General features: G+C 51.1%; 1 protein-coding gene and 1 long non-coding RNA gene across 3 annotated transcripts in view; one reads left to right on the top strand and one right to left on the bottom strand.

Annotated features, from left to right (window-relative positions):
* Positions 1 to 5,929, bottom strand: part of PAX5 (paired box 5) — a 185,400-nt gene extending 179,471 nt beyond the window's left edge. For both annotated transcript variants that reach the window (XM_070519173.1, XM_014861144.3), the window contains exon 1: positions 5,789 to 5,929. In XM_070519173.1, coding sequence (XP_070375274.1) covers positions 5,789 to 5,834 — 46 coding nt within the window. In that variant the 5' untranslated portion in view covers positions 5,835 to 5,929. The remainder of the gene's footprint in view (positions 1 to 5,788) is intronic.
* LOC123289567 (uncharacterized) lies at positions 43 to 20,591 on the top strand. The gene is made up of 3 exons (XR_011506348.1): positions 43 to 5,813; positions 5,924 to 18,627; positions 19,914 to 20,591. It is a non-coding gene; the product is annotated as an uncharacterized lncRNA (long non-coding RNA).
* Positions 20,592 to 24,987: the final 4,396 nt, after the last annotated feature.

The raw sequence follows: 24,987 nt of genomic DNA, 5'->3' as shown, positions 1-24,987 counted from the left end.
CAGCCGAGGCGGGGGTGGAGGGTGAGAGTGGGGGGATAGTCTCCAGAAAACACACACACACACACCCCCGATGTTGGAGGAAAGCAAGGAACGCAGTAGAGATCTATCACACCCGCGATGGACTCGTAGTGTGCGCACATCTGCCTCATTGTGGCCTCAGTTTCCTCATCTGTAAAATGGGCAGAGTTGGCATACTTCGACTTTAATGAAGACTCGTTCCAGCGGAAACATTTCATAATTTTATCAAGCGCCTACTATGCCAATGCTGCCTCCTCCTCGTCCACCCCGCTCCCTCATTTTACCAGTAGGGCCCCCAATTCTGAGCTAACCACAGGCAGAGACATTGAGGAGAAAGAACTCTCACACTCCTTTAAAGCTAATAACCAGGGTGTCCTGGGGGAGGGGGCTATCTGAGGCTTGGACCAGGCTGCCTAAGCCCTGAGCCCTGAGCCTCTCTTTCCAGCCTCAGACCAGGAGCTGCCAGAAGCTCTGGAGGCTAGTGATGCGCAGAGTGAAGGCTTCCGTTCGCAGAGGCAATTCTGCATCCGGTGCAAGGCCTCTTGGGAACTAAGTGAACCCAGTCGCGTCCGTGCTAATGAGGGTGCCTGAAGTGGGCAGTGGGCGGGCCGGCAGGCGGGCGTGTTCTATCTGCAAGGGCCGCGCAAAGCCGCTCCAGGCGTGCTAGCACGCTGCAGCTTTCAGCTATCGAGAAAATCCGACCTTCCCACTCCAGGGGAAGTTCTTGTCGCTTTTAAGACAAAACGGATGGATTTCTAGAAGAACTCTCCTTCTCCTGGTCCAGAAGAGTAGGATCTTTGACCAGCGAGTTTCAGTTTCTGGGGGGAGTGAGGCCCTGGGACCACAATCAAATGAACTGGACTTTGAAAAGGAGGCATGTGGCAGCCATTCTACACCAGGTGACGATAGTACTGTGAGCACCTGCACGTGCAGGAGCCCAGCCCCGGCAGAGACGCTGAAGACTCCCCTGCCCCAGCAGCTCGTGGTAGTGATCCCAAGACCCACCGTTTTGAATTCATAATTGATGATCCTCTAATATTAAACATAAATCCACCAAAACAAGGGTCTGAAACGCCTGCTCCAGACCTGGATTTGTAAGGAGGACAGAGCCCAAGTTGACTCTAGGAGGACCGCTGGGTCTTTCTCTGCTTCAGTCTCCCCTGTCTCTACTTCTGTCCCATTTTTCACACCCCTACACTGGGTCGGCCGTCGAACCCACCTTCTGTTCCTGTCCCAGACCCAGCTGCCCCAGAACGGTCGATAAGCTTCCGCCTCTGATACTGTCCCCACCCTCTACGGGGCACAGCTGCGGAAAACGGCCCCTGGCCGGCCTCTGGGGGCCCAGAAGGTTGCAGTGTGCACTGGGGTGGGGTGGCTGCGGTCTCTCTCCTTTGTCTGGAACCCTGCCTGTCCGGATATTCACCCCCTAGGAAGATGGCAACCTTGGGAGAGGGACCAGGATGAGTTGGGGTTCCCGCGTTCGCTCTACCGGTGGCGCATAGTGGATCGGAAGTGACTAGAATTGGATGTGGCGGCTCTGAGTTCCCACGGGAGAGGCGGGAGTGTGGGGACACCTGAGGGACCCAGCCAGTGACATCTCTACCTCAAACCCCACGCTCGTTGAGTTCAGGCCTAGAAACTCAGATTCTAAAGTCTTAGACCTAAAAGGACCCTGAGGCTATGCTTTCCCCATTTTACAGATGCGGAACCTGAGGCCGAGGAGGCGGGATGCACTTGTCCGAGGTCACATAGCAAGTCCTGGCCAGAAGATAGGCTGTGGCCTGGGAATCTCTTTCGCAGAAGGACCACTCTCAGGATGGTGGAGAGGTGTTTTTTTTGGTGGTGGTGGGCGGGGGCGGGGGGTGCGACCAAATCAAGAGACCTAGCGAGGATATGCCAACACAAACTGATTTTCCGTCCCATACCGGTGAGGCTTGGACACAATGCCCGGAGCACTGCCGGCTGGGATGGAACCGCAGACAAAACCTAGACAGGAACAGCTCGGATTCCCATTTCAGACAGAAGGCGTTCGGCTTCAGGGCGGCGTTGGGCTGCCCAACGTGTGCCGGAGAGCAGCCCCTTTGCGGTCCGCGGAGCAGAGGGGGTCCCCTCTGTGTGGGGGTCATCCACCGCCACCCGAGCGGCCGGCCTCCGGGAACTTTTAACGCCAAGAGGTGCCACCAGACCCGATATCCTGGCCACCCAGCCCAGTCTTACAGCCACCAAACAGCGGCCCAGAGAAGTTCTGTGACTAGCCCGAGATTACACAGCGATTCCCTGACGGAGCTGGTCTTCTGCACCTCAGTCCTGTCCCTGGAAGCCCACGAGCCCACGAGTCTGGGTCCAAGAGAGAGACTAGCGGGCCTCGCGGTGCGCCACAGTCGCGGGGGTGCGTTCTCCCCGCAGTACGACTTTGGGCCGGGCCCTGTGCTAAGCGCTGGAGGCGGGAGACGGGAAAAGAAACCATCCCGGAAGAAACTCGATTTACGTAAATCGAATTGCCTTTGAAAGTTTTGCTATTGAAAGAAAGCCCACTTGAGAACGTTTGAGAAGTCAAAACACCTTCCGAGGACGTCCCCTCGGTCTTCAGACACAAACCTGGCATTACCCGGAACACACCGCCTCCCCGCCTCCTTTCCTCTCCCCCAGTCCGCCCGTCCAGCGCCGGCGGCGTCAGGGCCAAGGGCTGCCGGAGCGCTCTGTGGGCCTGAGACCAGCTCCCAAAGCCCAGGTCCAGCCCATTTCCCTGCTCTTGCTTCGGGCAAAGCGAGGCCTGCAGGGTTCAGATTGGCTGCTCAGTTCAGGACAGTCCGAGATGCTGCTGTCCCGCTAGCTGGCTGGTCTCTAACCCACATTTCAAAAGCATCAAAGAGACCCGAGGTTACGCAGCTAATCCGGTCAGAGCGACTCCTGCGTGACTCCTGCGCCTGGACCAGGGGTTTGCTCTGCCTCGCCCAGGTCTGTTTGTAGGAATTGTTGAAGTGGATGAAAAAAGGGGAGAATTAACCAGATTTTTCAAGAACTGTGTAAACTGCCTTTGTCAGGATTTGTTCTCTTTACCAGCGAACCCTGAAGGCCAGGGGCTCTGGGACTACCTTTCTCACTCCCAAAGACTTGGGGGGCGGGGCTCAGCTTCCCCTCTTGTGGAATGGGGAGAAGAACCCCTGGGAGGAGGCTTCCCCGAGGTTTTGAAGGACAGAGACCCATGGATGGGGAGTATTGTCATCACTGGGCCAAACTCAGTCCAAAGCTGGCGGACTGGGTGCCAAGGTCCACCAGGCAGCTTCCAGCTTGTCCTGGGCTCCCTGGCCTCAGGCGCTTCATCCCCACCTCAGCAAGCTTGTCCCATAGCAGTTTTTCCCCAAGGGGCCTCTGGAGGCTGGGACTCTGTCTCCTCCCCCAGCAGGAATGAGAGGTCAAAGGGCAGAGAAGTGGCCTTCCAGTCCTCCTCCTTCCACACCTCCTGCTGTGTGATCTCAGACAAGCCCCTGTCCCTCTCTGGACCTCAGTTTTCCCTTTCTGGTACCACAACGAAGAGGCTAGACAAGAGGATCCTTAAGTGGCTCCCTGCTCAGGGCTGACCCTACCCGATTTTAGAGGTAGAAGGGCATATACTCCTTCCCCATTCTCCAGATGGGGAAACCGAGGTCAAGAGAAGGAATGGGATACAGTCCTACAGGAAGGAAAGGGGGGTCAAGCTGCCCATAAAAGGCCTCGAAGTTGCGAGGGGGAGAAACCCATGCAAAAACCCAAAACCAGACCTGGATGCCGCCAGCCTGGCCAGCTCCTCAGCTCTCTCCTCTTCCCCAGCCGGGTCCAGGCTGGTGCAGAAAGGCAGAAGTCAGTGTCACCTGAGAGGTCTTGTCGGCCCTTTCCCAGCAGGCTGCCTTTACCGCAATCCAGTGGGAAGTAGGGGCGTGGCTCTCCAGATTTTTAAACTCTGGCCAACCTGGGGCCCCCCAGCCCCACCCAGGCCCGCCTGGCTGAGGAATGAAATGCTTTATTGATTAAACGATTATTCAGGCGATTGAACTAATCAAAGAGCCCATCGACCGCGTGAATTACATTCTTCGCAGACAGCTTGTCAGCAGAGGCAGCCGGGCCAGGCACGCAGACCCTCTCCCAGACAAGCCTCTGACCACTCCCAACACACACACAACACCTAGCCCCTGACACCTCTGGGAGGCCTACTTACTAAGGGACCCACCAGGGGGAGGGGGAGAGTTGGGGTGAGGCAGAGGGGGGGGTCCGGGTTCCCTTTCCTGCACCCTCTCCCTGGGGAATCCTCTTCAATTCCACGCCTCTCAGATTTCTACCCTCACTTCTCTCCAGTCTCGATTTTGGAAACACATCTACGCCCATGGAGTTGTCCTGGGTTTGGGGTGTAAGTCCACCCTTCTCTCTCTGCTTTTTCATCTGTATTTAGGGCCAACGTGGAAGGTGCGCTCACAGATCCACAGGGATAGAGGAGGGGAGTTCTTGCCAGGGCCAGGGGTGTGTCTGGGTAGGGGTTAACATACTTGGCCCAGTGAGTAAGAGACTTGCACCTGGGCTTTTACCTCAGGACAGTCAGAGGCCTCCTGCTGCCTGCCACCTCCTCTCAAACACAAACACACCCTGCTACCCACTGCCCAGGCCTGGGCAGGGACAGCAGGCCCTCTGCCAGGAAGGCCTGTGTACGTACAGACAGCAGAGCAGGAAGCCCAGGCTAGGCACACACGTCCTCCCACTTGTGCTCTCCTCCATTGGAGCGGCACCCACAAGATAAAGCCTGAGCACACAGTATACACACACACACACACACACACACACACACCCAGTGTCAGAGGCTTGTCTAGGTGAAAGCGAAGGCTGGCAGGGGGTCCCCAGAAATGTCACAACTAGCCTATAGGCTAGGCTGCCCCCTCGCACCTGCCAAGGTTGTACCTGCCACGGGAGACCCTTTAATACAAATGGTAGACCCAACAGTGCCCACAGGGCGAAACGGCGGACACTACACACTGAGGGGCTGCACACCCAGGATTCACACCTCCAATCCTGGTTCTCCCAACAGAACGTGACCTGAGCCTGACTGTTCACAGGCTTAGCACAGCAGACCCCCACAGCCCCGACACCCATCTCTATGCCTAGAGGCACCGACTGTTGTGTACATCAGCTCCTACACAGTGAACAGCTGTTGACATCCAAAAATGGAAGGGTCAGTGTAACCATCTCACTCTCCCTTCCAAAATCACTTGGAATATGACAGGTGAACACAGACCCTTAAAGGAGTGGATTTACACTCAGACACTTATCCAAATTATAATATACTATGCCACTCATAGATACACATTTTGGATGTGACAAAGAACAGTACCCAGGAAAACCAACTCATAAACACAGTAACACGCTCATGAATATAAAGATACACACAGGCACACAAACTCTTGGATGCACACTCAGACACTTAGAAATACATATACAGGGACACACAAACTCACAGCCATTCATGCCCACTCTGAGCCCCTATGTAAACACACAGACCCAAACAAACTTTCAGACTCCCGGATAGACACTCGAATAAACATTCAGAAATAGAGAAAAACATAGGCAAAATCGCAGACACTTGGACTGATGGAGAAGTGTGTGCAAAGACATACAAACGCGCCACAGACACGCAGTCAATCCCTGCGAAAATGCAGCGCCCCTCCGCCCCCCAGGGCCGACGTGCGTGGGGACCAGCGCCGCCTGGGTCCCAGAGTTCGCACCCCTGGAGCCCGAATCGTCCTACCTGTCCTGCCGGTCCGAGGAGTCGGGTAAGTTTTCTCTAAATCCATTTTGATTTTTCAGAACTTGATGGAATGGACAGGGAAAAAAAGTTTCCACTTTTTGTGCTTTTTTTTTTTTTTTTTTTTTTTGGTGCCAGGGGCCGCTCACAGGTCGGAATAATTCAAGCCTTCCGCTCCCCCGCCGAGCTGGGGTAGCTGATCACTGAGCTGAAACTAAACGTTTTAGGTGGAAAAAAAGCATCCGAAGGCACCGTGAAATGATTAAGGAACTAAAGAGCTTCTCGCCATGTGAGATCATGTCCTGTTCTCGCCAACATCACAAGATGTCCCCAGACACGCCGCGCCCCCAGCGTGCCGCCCCGCACTGCCGGCCCGAGACGGGAAAGGGTGTCCGCGCTGTGCGGCCGGGCCTGCTCAGCGGGCCGGACGAGGCGGGCCGGGCCGGGCCGGGCCGGAGCCGCGCGCGAGGCCGGGAGAGCAGCAGTGCCGCCGCCGCGCCGCCCTGGGCTTTTATAGGGGGGTGGGGGGGAGGGAAGGAAGGCTCAGACGGAGCCGGGCACTAGCCCGCGCGCCTACGGGAAGGGGCCGACCGAAGGCGAGCCGGGAGCCCCGGCCTCGGGGCCGCACCCTCTCCAAACCCCTGCGTCTTGGAGCCGCCGCCGTCTGCGCGGGGCCAGTGACCCCTCTACGGGCAAACCCCGCGGCGTAGGCGGGCGCAGGCCGGGTTTGTTTTTAAAGAAATTACCACTCTACCAAGCAGGTGCTTCTGGAGGGGATGCAAAGGCAGGCAGTGTCGCCAGGCATGGAGGGGGCGTTCCGGTTTCCTCAGATTCACCCCTAGGGCGGCGCCCGCCCCCAGAGCTCCCAGCCACTCCACCCCCACCCCAAGTTGCAGCTCTGATGCTATTGCTGGGTCCCTGACTCCAGGGCAGTTCCAAAACCCTCAAGTCCCCAGGTCCTACTCGGCCTCCTGGTCCCAGAGCCCCTCCTCACACCATGTCCCCTTCTGGCCCGGAGCACAGAGGTTACGCTGTGAAATGCTGGGGATAAAATCCAGGCCTCCGCTTTGGAGCACTGGGCTGCACAGAACCATCTCAGGAGGTCCTGGAAACAGGCGTGAGTCCCAGACACCTTACCCCGGCCCATAAATGGAATCTGTTTGCCCTCAAGCCCCGAATTGTGGCGGCGTCCCCAAAGCCCAGGACTTGATTCCAGAGGCAAAGTCAGCCCGAGAAAGAGCCTGCAGAGTGTGGCACGGCCCGCCCGCTCCCTTCAGCCCAGGCTCAGGACTTCCCTCACCTTCCCCCTCCCCGGTCCCGAGTCCAGCTGCTCGGCTCGGCCGCTGGAAGCCCGTGGGGCCTCGCTGCGGGGTGGTCCTAGGGGCAAGGTTCTCCCGGGCGGGGGAGTGCTCCGCAGGAGGACTCTCGGCCTGCCGGACAATGGCAGTTTCGGAAAGGGAATCGTCCTCAGCGAGAGTGTTGTTTGTTTTTTGGAGGGGGTGGTCACGAGGCTGGGCCGCAACCGAGGGGGAAGAGCCCAGAGCTCGAGGAAGGGGGGTGGGGGCAGCGGGAACCGGACTTCGCTTATCCGCTGAGCGGATTTCGCCACAATCGGAACCCGGGCTGTGGATTCCCGGGCAGCCCCCCCCACCAAGTAATCTGCGCAGCCCCCCTGCGCCGCCGCCCCCTGCAGCTGCGGGTCCGATCCCTGCCCCGGCGGTTTGATTTGGGGCCGTCTCCGAGCGCCGGGCTCCCTCCCTCCGCAGCTCGGCCCCAGCCCCGCTTCCCGCCTCCTGCCCGGCCCGCGCGGGGAGGCTGCGCCGTGGAGGAGCGGCCTGCCGGCCCCGGAGATCAAACGCCCTCCCGGAATTGACATTTCACCCCGGGCTGGGGGCGGGAGTTGTTCGGGCTTTTTTTTTTTTTTTCTATTTAGAGGGTTTGTTTTGTTTGTGTTTGTTTTCAGTGAGTTTTCTTGTCATTATCTGTGAGAGAGTCTTTTGTTTCGGGTGTTTTGCGTGTTGTTTTGCGTGGATTTCATTTTAGCAGGTTTTGCTCTGTGAGTCTTGGTCTTTTGGGCGGGTTTTGTTTTCTGTCTTGTGTGTTTTGATTTTGTGTGTGTTTTGTACTTTGTTCTTGTAGGTTATCTTTTTGTGTGTCCTCTGGAAGGCTGTTCCTTCTGCGCGGTGTTTTGATTTTGAATTAGTGGGTGTCGTTGGTGTGTCTTGCGTTAGGTGAATTTTGTGTCTATCTGTGTTTGGTTTTCTTCGATTTTGATTTTGTTTTTAGGAGCCGCGCGTTTGGATGGGGGTTTTGGTTTATGTTTTCGTGTGTTGGCTTTAGTGTTTGTGTTGTGGGATGCTTTGGTGTGTGTTTTGGCTTTGTGAGGCTTGTGGATTACGGAGGGGACGCTGGCCACCGCTCCGTCCCTGTCCGCACGCGGGAAGGGCAGAGGATTGGGCCAAGCATCACGAATGGTGGGCTCCCCGTGCTCCGAAACACCGGACCCCGCGCGGCGCGTGGTTCTCTTCGCGCTCCAGACCAACGTGCGCTCCCGAGGGGGCGCCCGCCCCTAGTCACAACCCCGAGGGTCTGTGGCGCCAGTGCCTGGGTCAGAATTCACAGAGCCCCTCCTCGCGGCGTACCCGGCCGAACCGCTGTCCCTTTGCCCACTCTGTCCGCTGTGGGTCGAACTCCCCTTGAGCCTGGCCAGCGTGCTTCGGACCTCCCCGACTCCCGCAGCGCTGGACCGAGGGACAGCTCCCCGCCACGGAGCAGGTGTTGAACCTCTTCGGAGGACACGGAATTGATGCTACGGCCCTAGAGATACCCGGCAAGGGGTAGGGATGAGCGGAGTCTAGACCAGATCGGCGTCTGAACCCCGGAAAAATCCTCCATCTCACTTGCCCGCAGCCCTAGGATCCTAGAAAAGCCAACAACGCTCAGCTTTCAGTTTGAAGAGCCTGCGTTGCTTTGCGACCATAGACACATAAATCCACACTCGAACACACGCATACACAGCTAGAGAGCGGGAGAGAGCGAGTCGGCGCGTTGGTAGCCGCGGCCTGCATGGCGGAACCAACGCTGGCACCAGCTCAAGGGGAAGCCAAACTGTAGTGACCGGAAATGTTCCAAGGACAGAATATGGCATTCTTTCTGACCACGTTGCCAGAATTTCTCCAACCTCGATACATCTGGATTTGTTTAATGCTACACCAGGGAGAAAAAGAGAGGCAAATTTAGAGAGACATGCTGGCTAAGCCGGCAAGGAAATGCGGGGAGACTCTTTAGAGAAAGAATGGAGAGGAAGAGACAAGACCATGGGGAAAGGCAGTTTAGAGGCCCAGGAAACGGGCTGGTGCGGAGGCTCCTCCAGCCCCGCGCGCTCTGGCATTCTGTGAGAGGGAGAACGCAGAAACAGAGAACAGAGAGCGACAGGAAAGGAGCCGCAGAAGGGGTTGGCCTGGGCGTGCTGCGTGCGAGCATCCCTCCAGCCACGACGCTGCGGTCTAGGGAGCGGGAGGCCGACTCCGGAGGCCAGGAGCCTGCTTAGTCGGGCTCTTCCACTCGGCCAGGAAACACCCGAGGACTCCAGGGCTTGTGGAGCCGGGACTGAGGCTTGGCTCGGACCCAGTGCCCCCGGGGACCCCGAGCCCGGAATCCAGCAAAGGTTGGGCCACCGCGGTCCGCCGCTGGGCCTTCTTCAGTGCGAGTCCTGGGAGAAGCCAGCGGGGAAGACTCAGGCCCTGGGGGTCTGGGTTGGAGCCCGCACTGAGGGTGGGTGGGAGCCGACGTCCAGGCGAGAGGCGAGGAGGAGGCCCCGCCCTAAGCTGGGGGCCCAGTTCTGGGAGCGGCTGAGGCCGCAGCTGGACTCGCAGGATTCGGGGTGCGCGCAGCTCGCACGTGGCACGGCACCTTCGGCAGGCGGCGCCCCTAATTCCCAGCCCCGCCCCGCTTCGTTTGCCGGGCCTGGATGGTGTCAGGATTGACGGTGGACGTCGAGTCGCCGCGAGTAGATTCCTCGCGGTGTAAGCTTGGGGCTTGCCTAGGGGCGGCGCTTGGGTGGATGCGGGCGCCTCTCCGCTGGCAACTCCCCGGGCGCAGAGCGCAGAAAGTGCGCAACGCAGGCCAGTAGTCGCCGCAGGCTTTCAAGCGGCGCCCGCGGTGGAAAGGGGATGAGGAATGGTTTGGGTCAAAGCACCCATTTCTGCTACCAGTGGGGTCCTCCGCGCGTAGAGGGCTTCGAGCTGTCTGGCTGCTGGCTCGCTGGGGCACCCCGTACTAGCGGCTCGCCACTCAGAAACACTCGAGTAGCGCTGAAAACACGGTGGGGCTGTGTTCGGGGAACCTGGTGCTGGTGGTGGGTTATTGCTGCTGTTGTTTTCCTTTACTGCTTTTCTTGCTTTAATTAAAAGTATTCTTGAGAGAAGCCTCAAAGAGTGCAGACCTGGGTCGTTTGGATGGGTTCATTTCAACTCAAATTCTGTAATTCAATTCAGTTCCACGACTGGTTTCCAGCGCACAGGTCCACATGGCAGACGTCAAGCGAGTGCCGTATACAAGTGCGCACAGACGCGACTTGAAGGCAACTCTCGGAGAATTTTGAGATAAAATTCAGTCTCCTGGAGTTACATTCGCAATATATGAATATGGAAAACAGGCAGTCAGGTGTATTTAGAATTTGCCAACACGTCCCACAATCCGCTATTACCTAAGAATCCGAAACGGGACATTGAAAAGATTTACTGGCGTTCTGATTGTTTAATACTGAAGACAAGTGTAAATCAGTTTATTTCTTCTTATAATTGCTTTTAAATTTAACAATACCATAATTTGTAAGGAGTTAAATCATATTTTGCTAAAGAAAGTTTAGGGCGTTTTATTTCTATGAGTGTTTACACGATGAACTGTTAGGGATCCCCACCCGTTTTTCTTCTCATATTTCTCCGTGTAATGTGAGCTTTAAATATTCATGCTTCAGCCCAGACCCGCATTTATTTAATATGTTTTGAACTAATAACATTTTAATGTGATATAATTTGATTCCATGAAGTATTGGAACACAAAGAAGCCTGCTTCACAAGCGATTTGAGCGGTGCACAGGTGAAACGATTCTTAGTTTTTGGACGACGCGGATCAGAACGTTAAACGGAAGCGAAGCGCGCCTGTAAGTAGGCCCCTTAATGTTCTCGCTGACTTCATTCTCCACTTATCTGTAATAACTTCAGAGCTGCGGCAGAGGATCACGGCAGGAGTGGGGCGCTTTCCCTGGAGCCTGTAGTGTGACCTTGCAAATCGCCAAGTGAATTCCTCAGTCTCTTGGCAGGTCATGGATTCATTCTTACTTTTTCTTTTGAGCAGAAGTCCTAAGGGGAGGAGAGGGGACTGCAGGATATAGTCTGGATTTGAGAACATGCCTGAAATAAAACTGTGCTCTAGAAATCTTTCAGATTTGCTGCTGATTACCTAATTTTACCACTTGACCAGCTATTTGCTGGTAGCTTCCTCCAGGACCCAGCCCAGAGTAAGATGGAAAAGAGGAGCTGGGCTTGGGTCCAAAGGGCCTTTGAGGGGGGCCCTTCAGCCAGCCTGAGCGTCTGGCATCACCAGAGACACCTTGCAAAGTGCTTACCTTCTCCTTGGCTTTGTACTGGAGGTGGAGGCCAGCCCTTCAGACACTGAATGCCAATCGACTAAAAAATTGTCAAAAAAAGAAAAATTAAAGATGTCCCCTAATTTATTTTCAGCCAGATGAAAGCAATTTGGCATACCAAGTTGGTAAGAAGAGCTCATGAATATAGAATAAGAAAGTCGTTTCCCCCTAAATCGTGAAAATATTTCTAATGAGAAATCATGACACTATATTCCCCTCATAAACTCGTAAGTATCTACTTCTCACACAAGGAAACTAACAATCCACTATAACTTAAGAATCCGAAATGGGACATTGAAAAGATTGGGGGTCTAGGACAAAGTATTCATACTGAAAGAATCATACTAAATTATTCATGCTAAAATGTCAATAAAAGCAATTTTTAGGATAAAGTGTTGAACAATTTTCGGCAGAGATCTTTATACATTCTCCCAGAAAAAAGAATTCAGGGCTATCTATTCAGCTTTGTATTTACAGCATGTGTTTGTATGTGTGTGCGTGGTTCTGCAGAGGTGGCTGAGAGCTCACAGAAGGGCTTCTTGTTAGGCACAAATTCTTACAAACAAGGTGTGAGATGGAAACAGTTTGGTGAATTGAAAGGGGGGCAATTTTTTCCTAGTTAGGTACAGCAGTTGGCGTCTCATTTCTCATGCAGTTTGCGTGTAGACTCTGTACCCCATGAAGTGACAAAAGAGAATTAGGCTGGGATGAAAACCGGCTGGTGCCTGCACGCGGTGCCTCAAGGCGCTCCTCTGGATCCACATTCCTGGTGCTGTGGGGAGTTCGCTGCCTCTAAACCAGGCCTGACCTTTTGTCTTTTGACCTCTGGTGCATGAAATTAGGTAGCAAAAGAAAATGCGAAGAAAAGGATACAAAAACATGGAGAAACAGCCCTCCTGGACAATAGTCGTTGTATCAGATCATAGCGGAGCTGCCCCGCACAGCCCGAGGCACTTGTTCATAAGGCTTCGGTCTTCCTGGCCACTGGCGTTCGTGTTCTCCTTTGTGGGCGATCTGTATTTGTTGGGGGAGGGATTAAGCGCTCTTTTAAATTAAGCTCAGCGCTGGGTTTTGTCCCCGCTCGCTCGTTTCATCAAAGCCCATTTAGTGAGCGCTGGGTTCCTCCATTTCCTCTGAGGCCCTCAGTGCAGGCCGGGAGCCCTGGTTGCACCAGGCCAGCCAGGGCAGCTTCAGAGACCCAGAAGAAAGCTCTGTTCCTAAAGCCCTTCTGGCCACCCAGGCGGAAGCTGGTTCCAGGGGGAGCAGCGTGCTGCCCTGTCCAGAAGGGCCGCAGACTCCAAGTGAATAGCCCTCCACTCTTTCTCCTCAACCAGAGGGGGAATCTGTTGCCTGAAGTACTGGGGTTCCTTGCCCCCTCAGCCTAATGGGCCAGCCCAGTGCCCTCCACTGTCACAAATGCCAGGAAGGAGGGCAAGAATGTCTACAGAGAAGCCCTCAGTGTCTCCACCCAGCAGACATTTGATCCTCACAGCCACCCTGGGAAGGAGCACACAGCCCTATGTCAGGGGCCAGGGCATAATGTCACTTGAGCCCAGGCCTTGTCCCGAAGAGATAGACCTCTACTTGGCCCACAAGAGTGTGAGGATGGGTGTAAGCTAGGGGGCTGCTGGAGAACCCAGCAGGCTGGTCAAGGCAGACTCTGGCAAGGGGCAGGGCAGAGGAGACCTCTGGAGGTCTAGACGAGTGTTGAAGGGCTAGCAGGACTTTGCTACAGCAATAAGGACATCAGGAGCTTGATTAATATTCCCATTCTGCAGACGAGATTACTGGATATCAACAAATAAGCAAAATGCTATGGAAAGAGCTGACCAAGAGCTTTTGGGGGTGGTAGGAACAGCATATGCTTCTGAGGGAAGGAATTCACAGTGGTTTGGCGAGTGGAGCAAAGGAAAGAGGACCGATAAGGTGGGCAAGCCCATGCCACATCTCCCTTCAGATTGCCAGAGCAGCAGCTGCACATATTTGCCCCTTACCAGATGGAGTGAATGGACCCTAAGGGCCAAAGGGAGAGATAAAGGGAAGGCCCTAGGACCAACAGAGAGAAACACAGGAAAGCTTAATTCCTTTTTCCCAATTCCTTTTTCCTTTTTCTAATCAGTTTTCCACTTTCTTTCCTGGGAAGTTTGCAAAGTCCATCAAAAACCTCAGGCTGGGAAAAAAAAGAAACCAACATCCCTTCATCCTGGAATGCTCCTCATGCACCTTAGTAAATCCTCCCGGGCTGTGGGAGGCCGTCACAGAGCTACCGCCGGTGCCGCCACTCACTGCTCAGGCCGCACAGCCCTGAGCCCCCCCATTCCTGTTGCCCTCTGCGTTGGTGGTAGAGTATTCGTGTCCACTTCTCCCCACTCCTCCTCGTCCATCAGTTCCGTGGGCAGGGCTCCACCTTCGGGATCTCAGCTCTTCCCGCAGTCAGTCATTCTGTTCCTTTACAGCAGTAGCTGCTAAACTTCAGTGTGAGAGGAGCCAAATGCGGATCCCTGGGCCCCAAGTCTGGAAAGCCTCACTTAGTGTATGGGACAAATGGCTAATTTCCCCGGGTGAGTCAGGTATGGGAAACACTAGCTCCAAAGCTTTTCCAGGGCAAGGACCAAACTGCTGTGACTCACTCACTCCCGCCCCCTCACCAGGTCTACAGCTGTCGAACACTGAGAGCTTGCGGCTTGTCAGGCTGGCAGCACCTTAATCTCAAAAGTATCATCAACCCTCTTATTAAACCATTCCCAGTGTGCCCCAAAAGGACCAAAGAACCCTCTTTCTCCTGCTCCCACTTTAATTCAGCTCCGTTCAGCAAAGAGGGCCCCGTGTGTAGTCGTGCAGGGAGCTGACTGTCCTGCCCTCCACTTGCTTGTGGTCAGGTCAAAGAAAGAAGCCTAGAGTGTAGCGCAGAACCTGATGGGGCTTGTAATTAGAAACAGTTAGGGAAGTGAAGGAGGAGCCCTGAAATCCATGCAGATTTCTTGAAGGAAGTGGTATTTGATCTAAGCTTGGAAGACGGAGTTGGAAAAGGAGGGGAGAAGGGAGCCACAGGCCAAGGGTTCAGTATGATCAATGGCTTAGAGGTAGAAAATCCTTGGCCTGTTTAGGAACTGGCAGAGCAGGAGGATAGAGTGTCCCCTGGTGATGATCCTGGGCCCAGCTGAGTCCCAGGGAGATAGAGTAAGAACTGTGTTAGAGCAATCTTACGGTCTGGCCCACTCAGCCACCTCTCCCAGGTGGCACCCAGGGGAACAGCGGAACTTCCTTCTGAGCTATGCAAGGCCTCTTTCTTGAGCCCTCTGGCTGAGCAGAGGTCACTGCCACCTGCTTTTGTGTCTGCATTATGCCTACGGTCACTCCAAGAGTGAGCATATCGGGCTCCCTCTGGGTCCCACACCTCTGCTCTGCTTTTGTCACAGTCTTGTAGCAATTTGTCCTCTTGCCTTTCTCTGATGAGAGCAGGGACAGCAATCCATCTCTGCAACCGCAGAACAGCGTAGGACTTGCACATAAGCTGGTCGTTTGAGAGTCTGATGAGTGAATAAATGTGGCGAGGGAGAGCCTCTCTGGGCTGTTCCTCTGCAGCCTGTGACTCTAGCTCCTGCTTCCCTACATGCGAGCAGTATGACTCTACCTCCCCGCCCGCAATGTGCTAACCTATGTAATGGGGATATTAATTGCCACCCACCCGACTCACCTCTCTGGGCTGTTGTGAAGACCAGATGATATAGCAGCTGAACACTTGCTTCCTGAAGCATTGTTAGGATGGGCTTAGATTCCCCAATGCTGTCTAAAGAAAATCTTTTTTAGTTGACTAAATGTATTTCTCCTTTGATAGAGGAGCCGATGGCCCCGCGTTTGACAGTTGCTATGAGTGAAGGTTTGTATAGGAAGAAGCCGACAGTACTCATGTGTTGAAAAATTGTCTGGTTCTTTTTAAAGTACTCTTTGTCAGCACTGAAAGAGAGAAAGCAAAGAACAAAAAATTCAACTCAAGCACATCTGAGAGCCGCAGGTTAACGGCTGTCACAATCCTGCTGCTAACCTTCTGAAAAGACAACGTCGGACCTGGAGTCGCCAGGAAAATACAGCTGGGCAAGACTGAAGGAGGGAGAAAACCTCAGGTCCTGGAGGGAAAACGAAAGGACATGATTGCAGTCAATAGTGCGTTAATGAGGTGGACTCTACTGTACACATACATACACCCACACACACACACACCCTATACATTGTAGAGAGAATTTCACTCGGTGGGAAAGAAGGCTCAGAAAGATGAGTTCATAAGTCGTGAGTTCTGTCTGATTCTCCACCAACCCCTAACCCCAGGAGTCTTCCAGTGGGCATTCTCTTCAGAGAAAAACTAGAATAGATCAGAGCCTCTAAGATGGTACAACCAGTAGCTTATCAATTAAGGTATTGCTAATTAAGTAATAATAAATCAGTAAATAGTTCATTGATAGCACAGGGATTTGGGACAGTGAGCCTCATTAAATTGTATGAGCTGTATCAAGGCAGCCTCTTTACAGCATCCCAGGAAAAAGTCACTCAGCCTGAGCTTGAATACCTCCAGGGACAGTGAGCTCACTAGCCCCTTTTGGAATTGGTATTATGGAATGGCTGCCAGACAGTCCTTTCCCACACTGAGCACACGTTGGCGTCCATGTTGCTTTTCTCCACTGGTCCTAGTTCTGCCATTTGAGGGTCATTATTCCCTCAGGAAGGAACAAACAAGGTGGCACAGTGAAGGTTCCTGTGAAATATCTGCTCAGACAGTGCAAGAGGAGTTTCAGCATCTCCCCTATGTCATTGGGCAAGTAATCCCAGCTGCAAGGGGTGGTCTTGGGATGTCAGGTGGGGGAAGCACATTCAAGAGTAAAGCAGGAGCAGAATTATGGGGCTGAGAGTCCAGTCTGCAGGAAATTTCTGGAACCCCTTCCCCATGGGCTACAAATTCCCATATAAATCTATCTTAAAGAACATTACTACAGCCACCACTGTGAAACCATTGTCCCTAACACAGCCCTGGAACGCCATTGACTCCTGCCCCTTGCCCCATTTGACAGGTGGAGACACTAAGGCCCAGAGAAGGAAACAGAGTCACGGAAGTTTCCGCAGTGAGTTGGTGGGAGGGGCAGGACTAATGAGAGTAACTGACAGCTCTTGAGTGCTCCCTATTTATTGGGCACTGTGTTTTACATCATCGTCACCAGGAGTTGAGTGAAGTCTCAACTCTGAGGCTCAGAGACACTGAGACATGCCCAGGAACACACGGTTATGAGGTGGCAGAGCTGGAATATGAAAACCAGATCCGATTTCACAGCCAAATTTCTTAACTGCTAACACTATACTGCTAAAACCTAAAACCCAGGCCTGCACCCTCACTGTCACCCAGATTCTTCCCCTGTGCGGCCTCTGTTATGCCAACTCCTCAAAAAAAAGATCGAGCTGCACGCAGTTCTGGAGGATTCGCAAAGCGCTTTCGTGTCTTTCTCCACAATAGCTCAGGGGATCCTGACAACAGACCCAGGTGGCAGCCTGGGCAGAAATCAGCGTTCTCGTTTCACAAAGCTGAAGCAGTTGGGGTCCCTTCAATCTGATTGGACCTTCTCCATCACTGTCTGTACATCCGAGCGAAGGGCCCACAGGTGGAGAAATGCTTAATGTAGGACTAGGGACCCATGCCCCCCCAGGGTGGAAGGACAGATGTGAAGCTGGCTGAGGAAACTTTTAATTCAAAAGAAAAAAGAGTGCACTTTCTTTTTTTATATGTTTTAAATAGAATAATGAGATAATCCTGGATTTTAAAAAATCAGCTCTGGTGTTTATATTTTAATTTATTCTCAGAAGGGTGGGAGGTCTAGAGGAAAGGCAATATGTGGGTCTTCTTTTATGATTTGCTATGGTAAGCCACATTTAATCCCTTTCTTCAGTGAAAGGATTTACGAAGGATACAACAAAACGTACCTATCTGTTGCTTTCATTGTACTTTTTCCAGATTTTTATTTAGTTCACAATGTTATAACAATAAAGGAAATTAAAAGGAAAGAAAATTATCCATAATCCTGCCATCCTAACAAATGAACTGCTCAGCATTCCTCTTCTGTCCTTCCTTACATGCTGCAAAATTTACATAGGTAATTTATTAATGTAGTTACAGCCTTGCAGCCAGCTTTCTCACTTAACAATTTATCATTATAATGCCACAGGGTCTTCATAATTATCATTTAAAAATAAATGGTTTAATAATTATTTTAATGGCTGCTTAATACCCTTTCAAGTGGCTATATCATTCCCTAATATTGTCTATTTCCAAGGACTCAACTTTTCCCTATCACAGGGAATCCCAAAGTGCATGTCTTCCTACTTCCTACTTTCTCCCCTTTTTTGTTGTTTCCCAAATCTCCAGATCTAGATTTGCTGGGTCAGAGGGCCATCATGGCTCTTGATATATGTTGGCAAATCACTCTGCAAAAGGCTTTCATAAATTTCTTTTGCTTCCAGTAATGGATGAGTATGATACTTTCCTACCACACTTTGCCCCAACCAAGGGAAATCTACTGACAAATGAGAGAGAACTTGATAAGCAACATTTGTGCTCATTAAACAAATGTTTTGACTCACCTGTCATCAGCTCTCTAGTCTCTTATTTCTGTTGCCATCATAAATTAAATGCCTTTACCAAGAATCTGAGGAAAGCGGCAAAGCAATTATCACACCCAGTTCACAGCTGAGGAAACTGAGCCTCAACTCAAGGCTTTGCCCGGGACGTGCAGTGAGTCAGTGGCCGTGCTGAGCCCTTGGCAACGTCAGTAGGTCAGTAGCTGTAGTGAAACAAAGATGACTATGCTGATTCCTTATAACCTCCTGGAATGCCCTCAGGGTTTCTGTTACTCTTGCTCTTTTAATCCCTGGGGTTTTTGGAGAAGCTGGGAAAATACAACTACGGCAGGTATGTTTGTAACTTCTTTTTTCTTTTTGAGGAAGATTAGCCCTGAGCTAACTACTGCCAGTCCTCCTCTTTTTGCTGAGGAAGCCTGGCCCTGAGCTAACACGTGCCCATCTTCCTCTGCTTTATATGTGGGATGCCTACCACAGCATGGCATGCCAAGCGGTCTCCGCACCTGGGATCCGAACCGGCAAACCCCGGGCCACCAAGAAGCAGAACGTGCGAACTTAACCGCTGTGCCACCAGGTCAGCCCTGTGTGTAACTTCTTTTAACAAGCATCATAGACCTTCCTGCCTCTACTTTCTACTCTGAGCATGGGCTACACCTTTTGATATACTCTTGCTAGAGAATCTCTGAATTTCTGAGCTGGAAAGAACATCAGAGATAATCTCATATAGCTGGCTTATTTTAGAGATGGGGAAACTGAGGCCCAGAGAAGAGAAAGGACTTGCCCCGGTGCATTCATGGAGTTGGCAGCAGAGTCAGTATCCACTCTCTTGTCCATCCTCTGATTTAAGATGTTGCCTACAGCACGTTTGTGGGCCACTTGTATTTTGTTTTGTTTTTAAGATTTTATTTTTTCATTTTTCCTTCTTCTCCCCAAAGCCCCCCAGTACACAGTTGTATATTCTAGTTGTGGGTCCTGCTGGTTGTAGCATGTGGGATGCCACCTCAGCATGGTTTGATGAGTAGTGCGAGGTTCGCACCCAGGATCTGAACCATGAAACCCTGGGATGCTCAAGCAGAGCGTGCAAATTTCACCACTCGGCCACAGGGTTGACCACGGGCCACTTGTGTTTTGTGAGGTAGTAATAAAAATATTTTTAAAAGGAGTTCAGGGTCAGGGCCGGCCCCGTGGCCGGGTGGTTAAGTTCACGTGCTCTGCTGCTGCAGCCCAGGGTTTCACTGGTTCGGATCCTGGGTGTGGACATGGCACCGCTCGTCAAGCCATGCTGAGGCGGCATCCCACATGCTACAACCAGCAGGACCCACAACTAAGAATGTACAACTATGTACCGGGGGGCTTTGGGGAGAAAAAGGGAAAAAAATTAATTAATTATTTTAAAAAAGGATTTCAGGGTCGAAACCATTTGGTAGACACTGGATACCTTATGTTTCTTTTGGAGCTCCCTGGTGAAACAAGCCTGGTAACACGGAGGTGGAATGAAATAGGTTTATTTATTAAAGGACTTCCCAAAGTCTTTAATATCCCAAATGACATTTGTTTCTATTTATTTATTTTGTTTTGTCTTGGTGGGGTTTTTTCTTTGAGCAAATATTTCCTTTTTACTAGATTTTATTTTTAAATTTAACATTTGTTCTATTTTTTTGACTCAGTAGTACACACATATGGATCAAATTCAAAAGGTACAAAAAGAACCTGAGGGAAAGCCTCAACCATCCGGGCCGTCCCTGGTAACCTGGTAATCAGTGTTCCCAGGGTGCTCCCAGAGGTAGTCCAGAGGCGTACACTTCTTGCACCACATGGGTACATAAAAAGCTTTCTCAATCTTTGTATTTTTTTCTATAGTGTAGTATTCTGATCGATCTTTGATTCTCCAATTGGAATATAGTCTCCACTCTCAAGGAGCACACACTCCCCCAGAAAAACGAGATGTGTTCATTGTGACCACTACAAGAAGGCAGAAGGTGCTCGGGGAGGAGCCTGTCAAGTGTGGTGGCTGTGGAGAAGAAAGAGAAGACGACTCTCGGCTCGGTTGGCTTGGAGTGGGAGCTGGAGCCTGAGAAGGTGCCTGTGCAGGGGAGTCTCAGCTGAGAGAGAGTGACCAGCAGTTATTCATCACACTGACCTTTGTTTTAAAACAAATAAGACCAACATGTATGCATCTGGTCAATCCCAACATTCAGATGCTGAGCACAGAAGCTTGATTTTTATTAGCTATATTTCTTGCCCATATATTGGAACTGACCTTAAAGTGGAAGTCAGAAGTGTATGTCAGATATCATTTGGAGTAATGAGTGTATTTTCCTAATCTCTCCAACACCAACCTTATAATTCATTTCCAATAGCATGCATACTAATTAATTTGTTTTCCATATAGTAATAAGATTAACAACCTCGCATTTACACGGGGTACTGAGTCATGTTCAAATAAAACAAGTTCTAATGAGAAAAATTGGATGCGGCAGGAAATCATGTCCCACCCGGCAATCCAGGTTTATGTGTGTTCTGTCTTTGCCATACATATTTTTGTCAGGATCTCACTGTAAACAAGATGATTTCTTTCATGTTGGGTTAGTCTGGGTAAATTTGTTTAATGAACAACAAAGTCATTGTAAACATTACACAAATTTGGGTGCCTTGCAGCGTGGCTAGGAATCTTTTAAGCTGCTCCAAAAAATAAAAGCAGTGTTCAGTGTTAACCACAAAAACAATATTGGGGGAAAATGCTATTAATAGGTCAAGGCTCTTAGATATACAGCCTGGCTCAGTTCTGTCCTGAACAACTGAAGAGTTTATGGTGAAATGGGAAGTGACCTTGCGCAGTCATTCTGCCTCCCCTAATCTCAGCCTCGGTTTCTTCCTCTGTCAACTGGAGAGAGTTGTCTAGGCCTATGAACGTCCCACCAGAATAAACTAGGGGGCTTTGAAAAAAACACAGATGGCCAAGCTATGCCACTAAATCCCAGTCCTACTAAACTCCAATCCCTGGGGGCTGGGGCCCAGAATCTGTATTTTTAAAAACAAGTTCCACAGGTGACTTGATGACCAGCCTGGTTTGGGACCCACGGGACCAGAAAGACTACTAGTCAGATCCGTCCCGGCTCTTTTGTTCTCTTTCTTCATGATTTCATGACCATAACAACCCATGCTTCTAAAAACCCACCTTGGAAAATGCGTTGCTCTCATCTGGGTGGAGGAAGAGAACTGTTTAGAGAAGCAGCAAGCTGGATTCTGCTCCTGGGTCCCCCTCAAGCTATCCAGATGACATTGGAAATGTCACTTGTCTCTGGACCTCAGTCTCTTCATTCACAAAACAAGGCCACTGGACCCTTCCTCTCTGATACTCTGGAGCCTAATTTCTGACCCCTTTGGCATTCATCCGTTGGCACACAGACTGCCTTCTAGTTAACTTTCAAGAACAGAGGTTGGCTTGATGTCCGGTTGCAGTCGTCTGCAGCAGCCCATTCATTCTTTCTGCAGCCAAGGGAGTCTCTCTTGGCCCCTCCCTCATGGCGGGTCCTTCTCCATCTGCTCTTTCTCAGAGGAGCATGAGAGTGTGTGTGTCCTTGCTGACAACTAGGCACTTCAAGGACCCTCACTGCTTCCCCTCATTCTGGACTCAACTCATGCCAGCCTTTCTTGCTCCTTCAGGGCAGGATCCATGCAAGATACCTCCATGCTATCCCCTCCCCCCATTCCCAGCCCAGCGGCCCCTGCACAGTAAGACCCCCAAAGTGTCCAAGGAATGAATGAATGAGCGAGCGATTGAAAGTCACACGAGGTGGCCTCCAGCTCTAACATTCAGTACCTCTGTGTCTTGGTCCTCAGTGGGTTCTGAGCTCAGTGAGGTGGAGGGTGAAGAAGGCTTGCCCAGTCTACACACTGCACAGGAGCCAGCAAAGAGTCTGGGCACCACCCAAACATTGAGTCCGTCAGTTTTCTAGCTCCCTATGAATGGGATCGTACTGGATCTATTCTTTGTGTCTTGTTTTTTTCAGTCAACATTATACTCTATGTCCTGATTGGAGTGAGGGTTACCAGTATTCACTTTAATTACTCATTAAACTATCCACATGTGCTTTATGCGTTTTTCAGTATCTGTACTATATTTCACAACAAAGAAGAAAAATTGAGGGAGTCCAGACAGTTGCTTCAATTTTGTCCTCCAGAGACAATCTAGAATGTCTTAGGAAAAGACTTTTTCAGTCTTAAGAAAAAGTGACTTGGAAATCTGCAAGAATTTTTACAAAAGGTAAGGATCCTCGAGGAAACTTTTCATTTGGGGACATTGCCTCAGAGCTCCCCAATTACCTTTTCTTTTTTCCCACCCCTTAGCGAGCAGGTCAACAGCAGCATGGCCCTCACTTCCCACATCATACACCAACCCCTGGGCCTCCCCCAGCCATCCTCTGACCTGTCTGAGCTTTAGTTCCTCCGTATGTAAAATGATGATGTTGCCTGCAGCTGGTGGTGGTGGGGTGGGATGTACCCATATAAATGGACCAAACGTGCCATACGTGTGATTGGGTCTGAATGTACACATGCGGCAAAGTGACAGCATGGGAAATGGCGGTTATAGGCTCTGTGTTGATAAACATGAGAAAGAGCGAGGGGAAGTCGTTTTCCTTTAGGAGACCAGTTCAGCAACACTTCAGTATTACCTGCCTGGGCTGCCTTATGCATTGCTCTGTGGGGAGTCAGGGTTTAATGAAGTAGGATAAACCACACACGCACATTAGTTAGCCTCAGCACAGGCAGGATTAACTTTACACTCCATTTGCAAGAGCAAAGCTCCTCTCCTAGAGTTTGTTATAAAGGGATTTAGAATCACAGAATGATAGAGCTGGAAGAGAGCCCCTAACATCATCATAATCCCTCCCTGTCATTTTGCAGAGGGTCAAACTGAAGTCCGGAGAGTAGAAGGGACGTGCCCAAGGTCACCTGCTGAATTAGTGGCAGAGCTCAAGTTGAAACCGGGGTCTCATGATCCCTAGGACTGTGTTCTCTCCATTTGTCATGAATTACCTTATGGTTGCCTTTTAACAAAGGTGGGGTAATTCATTTTTCTGGATGGCTTTGCTCCACACCCCTTATAGACACCCCCTCCATATTCAGGTTTCATGGGTGTATGAGCATGCCAGGTGATGCTGGGGAGGAGGAATCTGTGTTGCACAGGTTGCATTAGGAACATTCTGAGATCTTGGGTCAGATTGTAGGAGCTGCACCCAAACCCAGGGGCTGAAGTCAGGTAGCCCTCATAATAGCAGCAGCAGCAGCACCTAACGCACACACACACACAACACATACACACACACACGTATATATGAAATACTCACTATGTGCCAGGCTCTGTTATAAGCACTTCCTGTATTTTAATTCATTTGATCTTCATAACAACCCTAAAAGGTGTATACTAGTATGTACATAGAAGTATCATCTTCATTTTACAGAGGAGGAAACTGAAGCAGAGAGGGTAAGTAACATGCTCAAGGTCACACAGATTGTAAGTTGCCAAGCTGGGATTCGAAGCAGACAGTCTGGCTCCAGAGTCTGCTTTCGTCTAATCTAGTCCTGTCTACCTTTTTTCCTAGTTTACTTTTCTTCTGCATGCCACTCTCCAGGACACATATGTCCCCCCCTTCTCTTGTGCATTGTCATCCACTTTGGCCAAACTGGACGGAGAGCTCCTCCACCGTGCCCTGAGCTTTTAGTCATGCTCTTCCCTTTTCCCAGAAGGCCCCTTTCCTCTCTATCCTGGTCAAAGGTCTTCAAGGCCCAGTTCAAATGCTCCTCCTCCATGAAGCCTTTGCATTTAGGATTCAACTCTCTCTTCTCTATTCCTCTGATTCTTAACATTTTGAGGAAGGTGCTGAATGTTTTCAGGAGAAACAGATGCTCTTCTTGACCCACTCTCTACACTTCCTCCCTCTGTTTGGTGCCCTGGCAGGCTGACCTCTGTAGACTCCATCAACCAGAACATCTTGCCCTCTGACTTCCATTTGGGTTCAGCCAATTAGAGGCACCAGAAAGAAAGCAGAACATGTGAAAAGAGAGAAGTCAGAATACTTATTCCTCAGTGCTGTGAACAGGACATAGCTGGTGATATGGGCTTAAAATGATGAAACGTAAAATGCTGATCCAAACTCTTCAACGGCTCTCTGGTCCTTTAGCGTAAGGTGCAAACTCCTTAGCATGAGATTTAAGGCCCTTTGTGATCTGGTCCCTGCTCAGCTGTCAGTTGCATCTCTCCCCATGGACCTCTCTGTGACACACCTACCATACCAAAGCCTTTACGTTTACTCAACTGAGCCAAGCCCCGACATGTCAGTGTAGCTTTCCACTTGCTATTCTCTTTGCCCGAACTGCCCTTCTTCTCTAATCCTTCCAGGAAAATTCTGCTCAGTGTCACCTCCCTCAAGGAGCCTTCTTGGAATTGTGTCCTCTCCAACCTCACTAGACTGTGAGCTCCTCTAGGGTAGGAACCACTTTTTACTTGTCTTTGTAGCCCCACTTCCTAGCATAGGAACTGCCATATGGAAGACACAGAGTAACATTTGTTGAATGAATATATGACCAAATGAAACAATTAATCGATAATTAAATGCACAAATGAATGAATGAAGAAGCCAAGGGCAAGTAGGAGGCATTATGGATCTCAACTAACCCCGAGTTCTGGACAACTTGGCAATATTAGGTCATATCCCTCCTGGTGGAGGCCTGGGCTTTTCTAGCTAGTTTCCATGGCTACCATGGCCCATGACCTGCCTCTTTGGCACAGCCTGGACTCTGACCACATATCATCCCTGGCCGCATATTCTGGCACCTTCCCCATCATGATTGCGTGCCCTATCTCTGCTGTTATAAAATGGCACCTTCCTGGGTGATGCCTAGACACTCTAGGTCTGCAGCATCCCGGCTC

This window comes from Equus asinus, chromosome 10, assembly GCF_041296235.1.
Source record: "Equus asinus isolate D_3611 breed Donkey chromosome 10, EquAss-T2T_v2, whole genome shotgun sequence".
In the NCBI taxonomy this organism is placed as follows: domain Eukaryota; kingdom Metazoa; phylum Chordata; class Mammalia; order Perissodactyla; family Equidae; genus Equus; species Equus asinus.
This window is presented reverse-complemented; position numbering and strand designations above follow the sequence as displayed.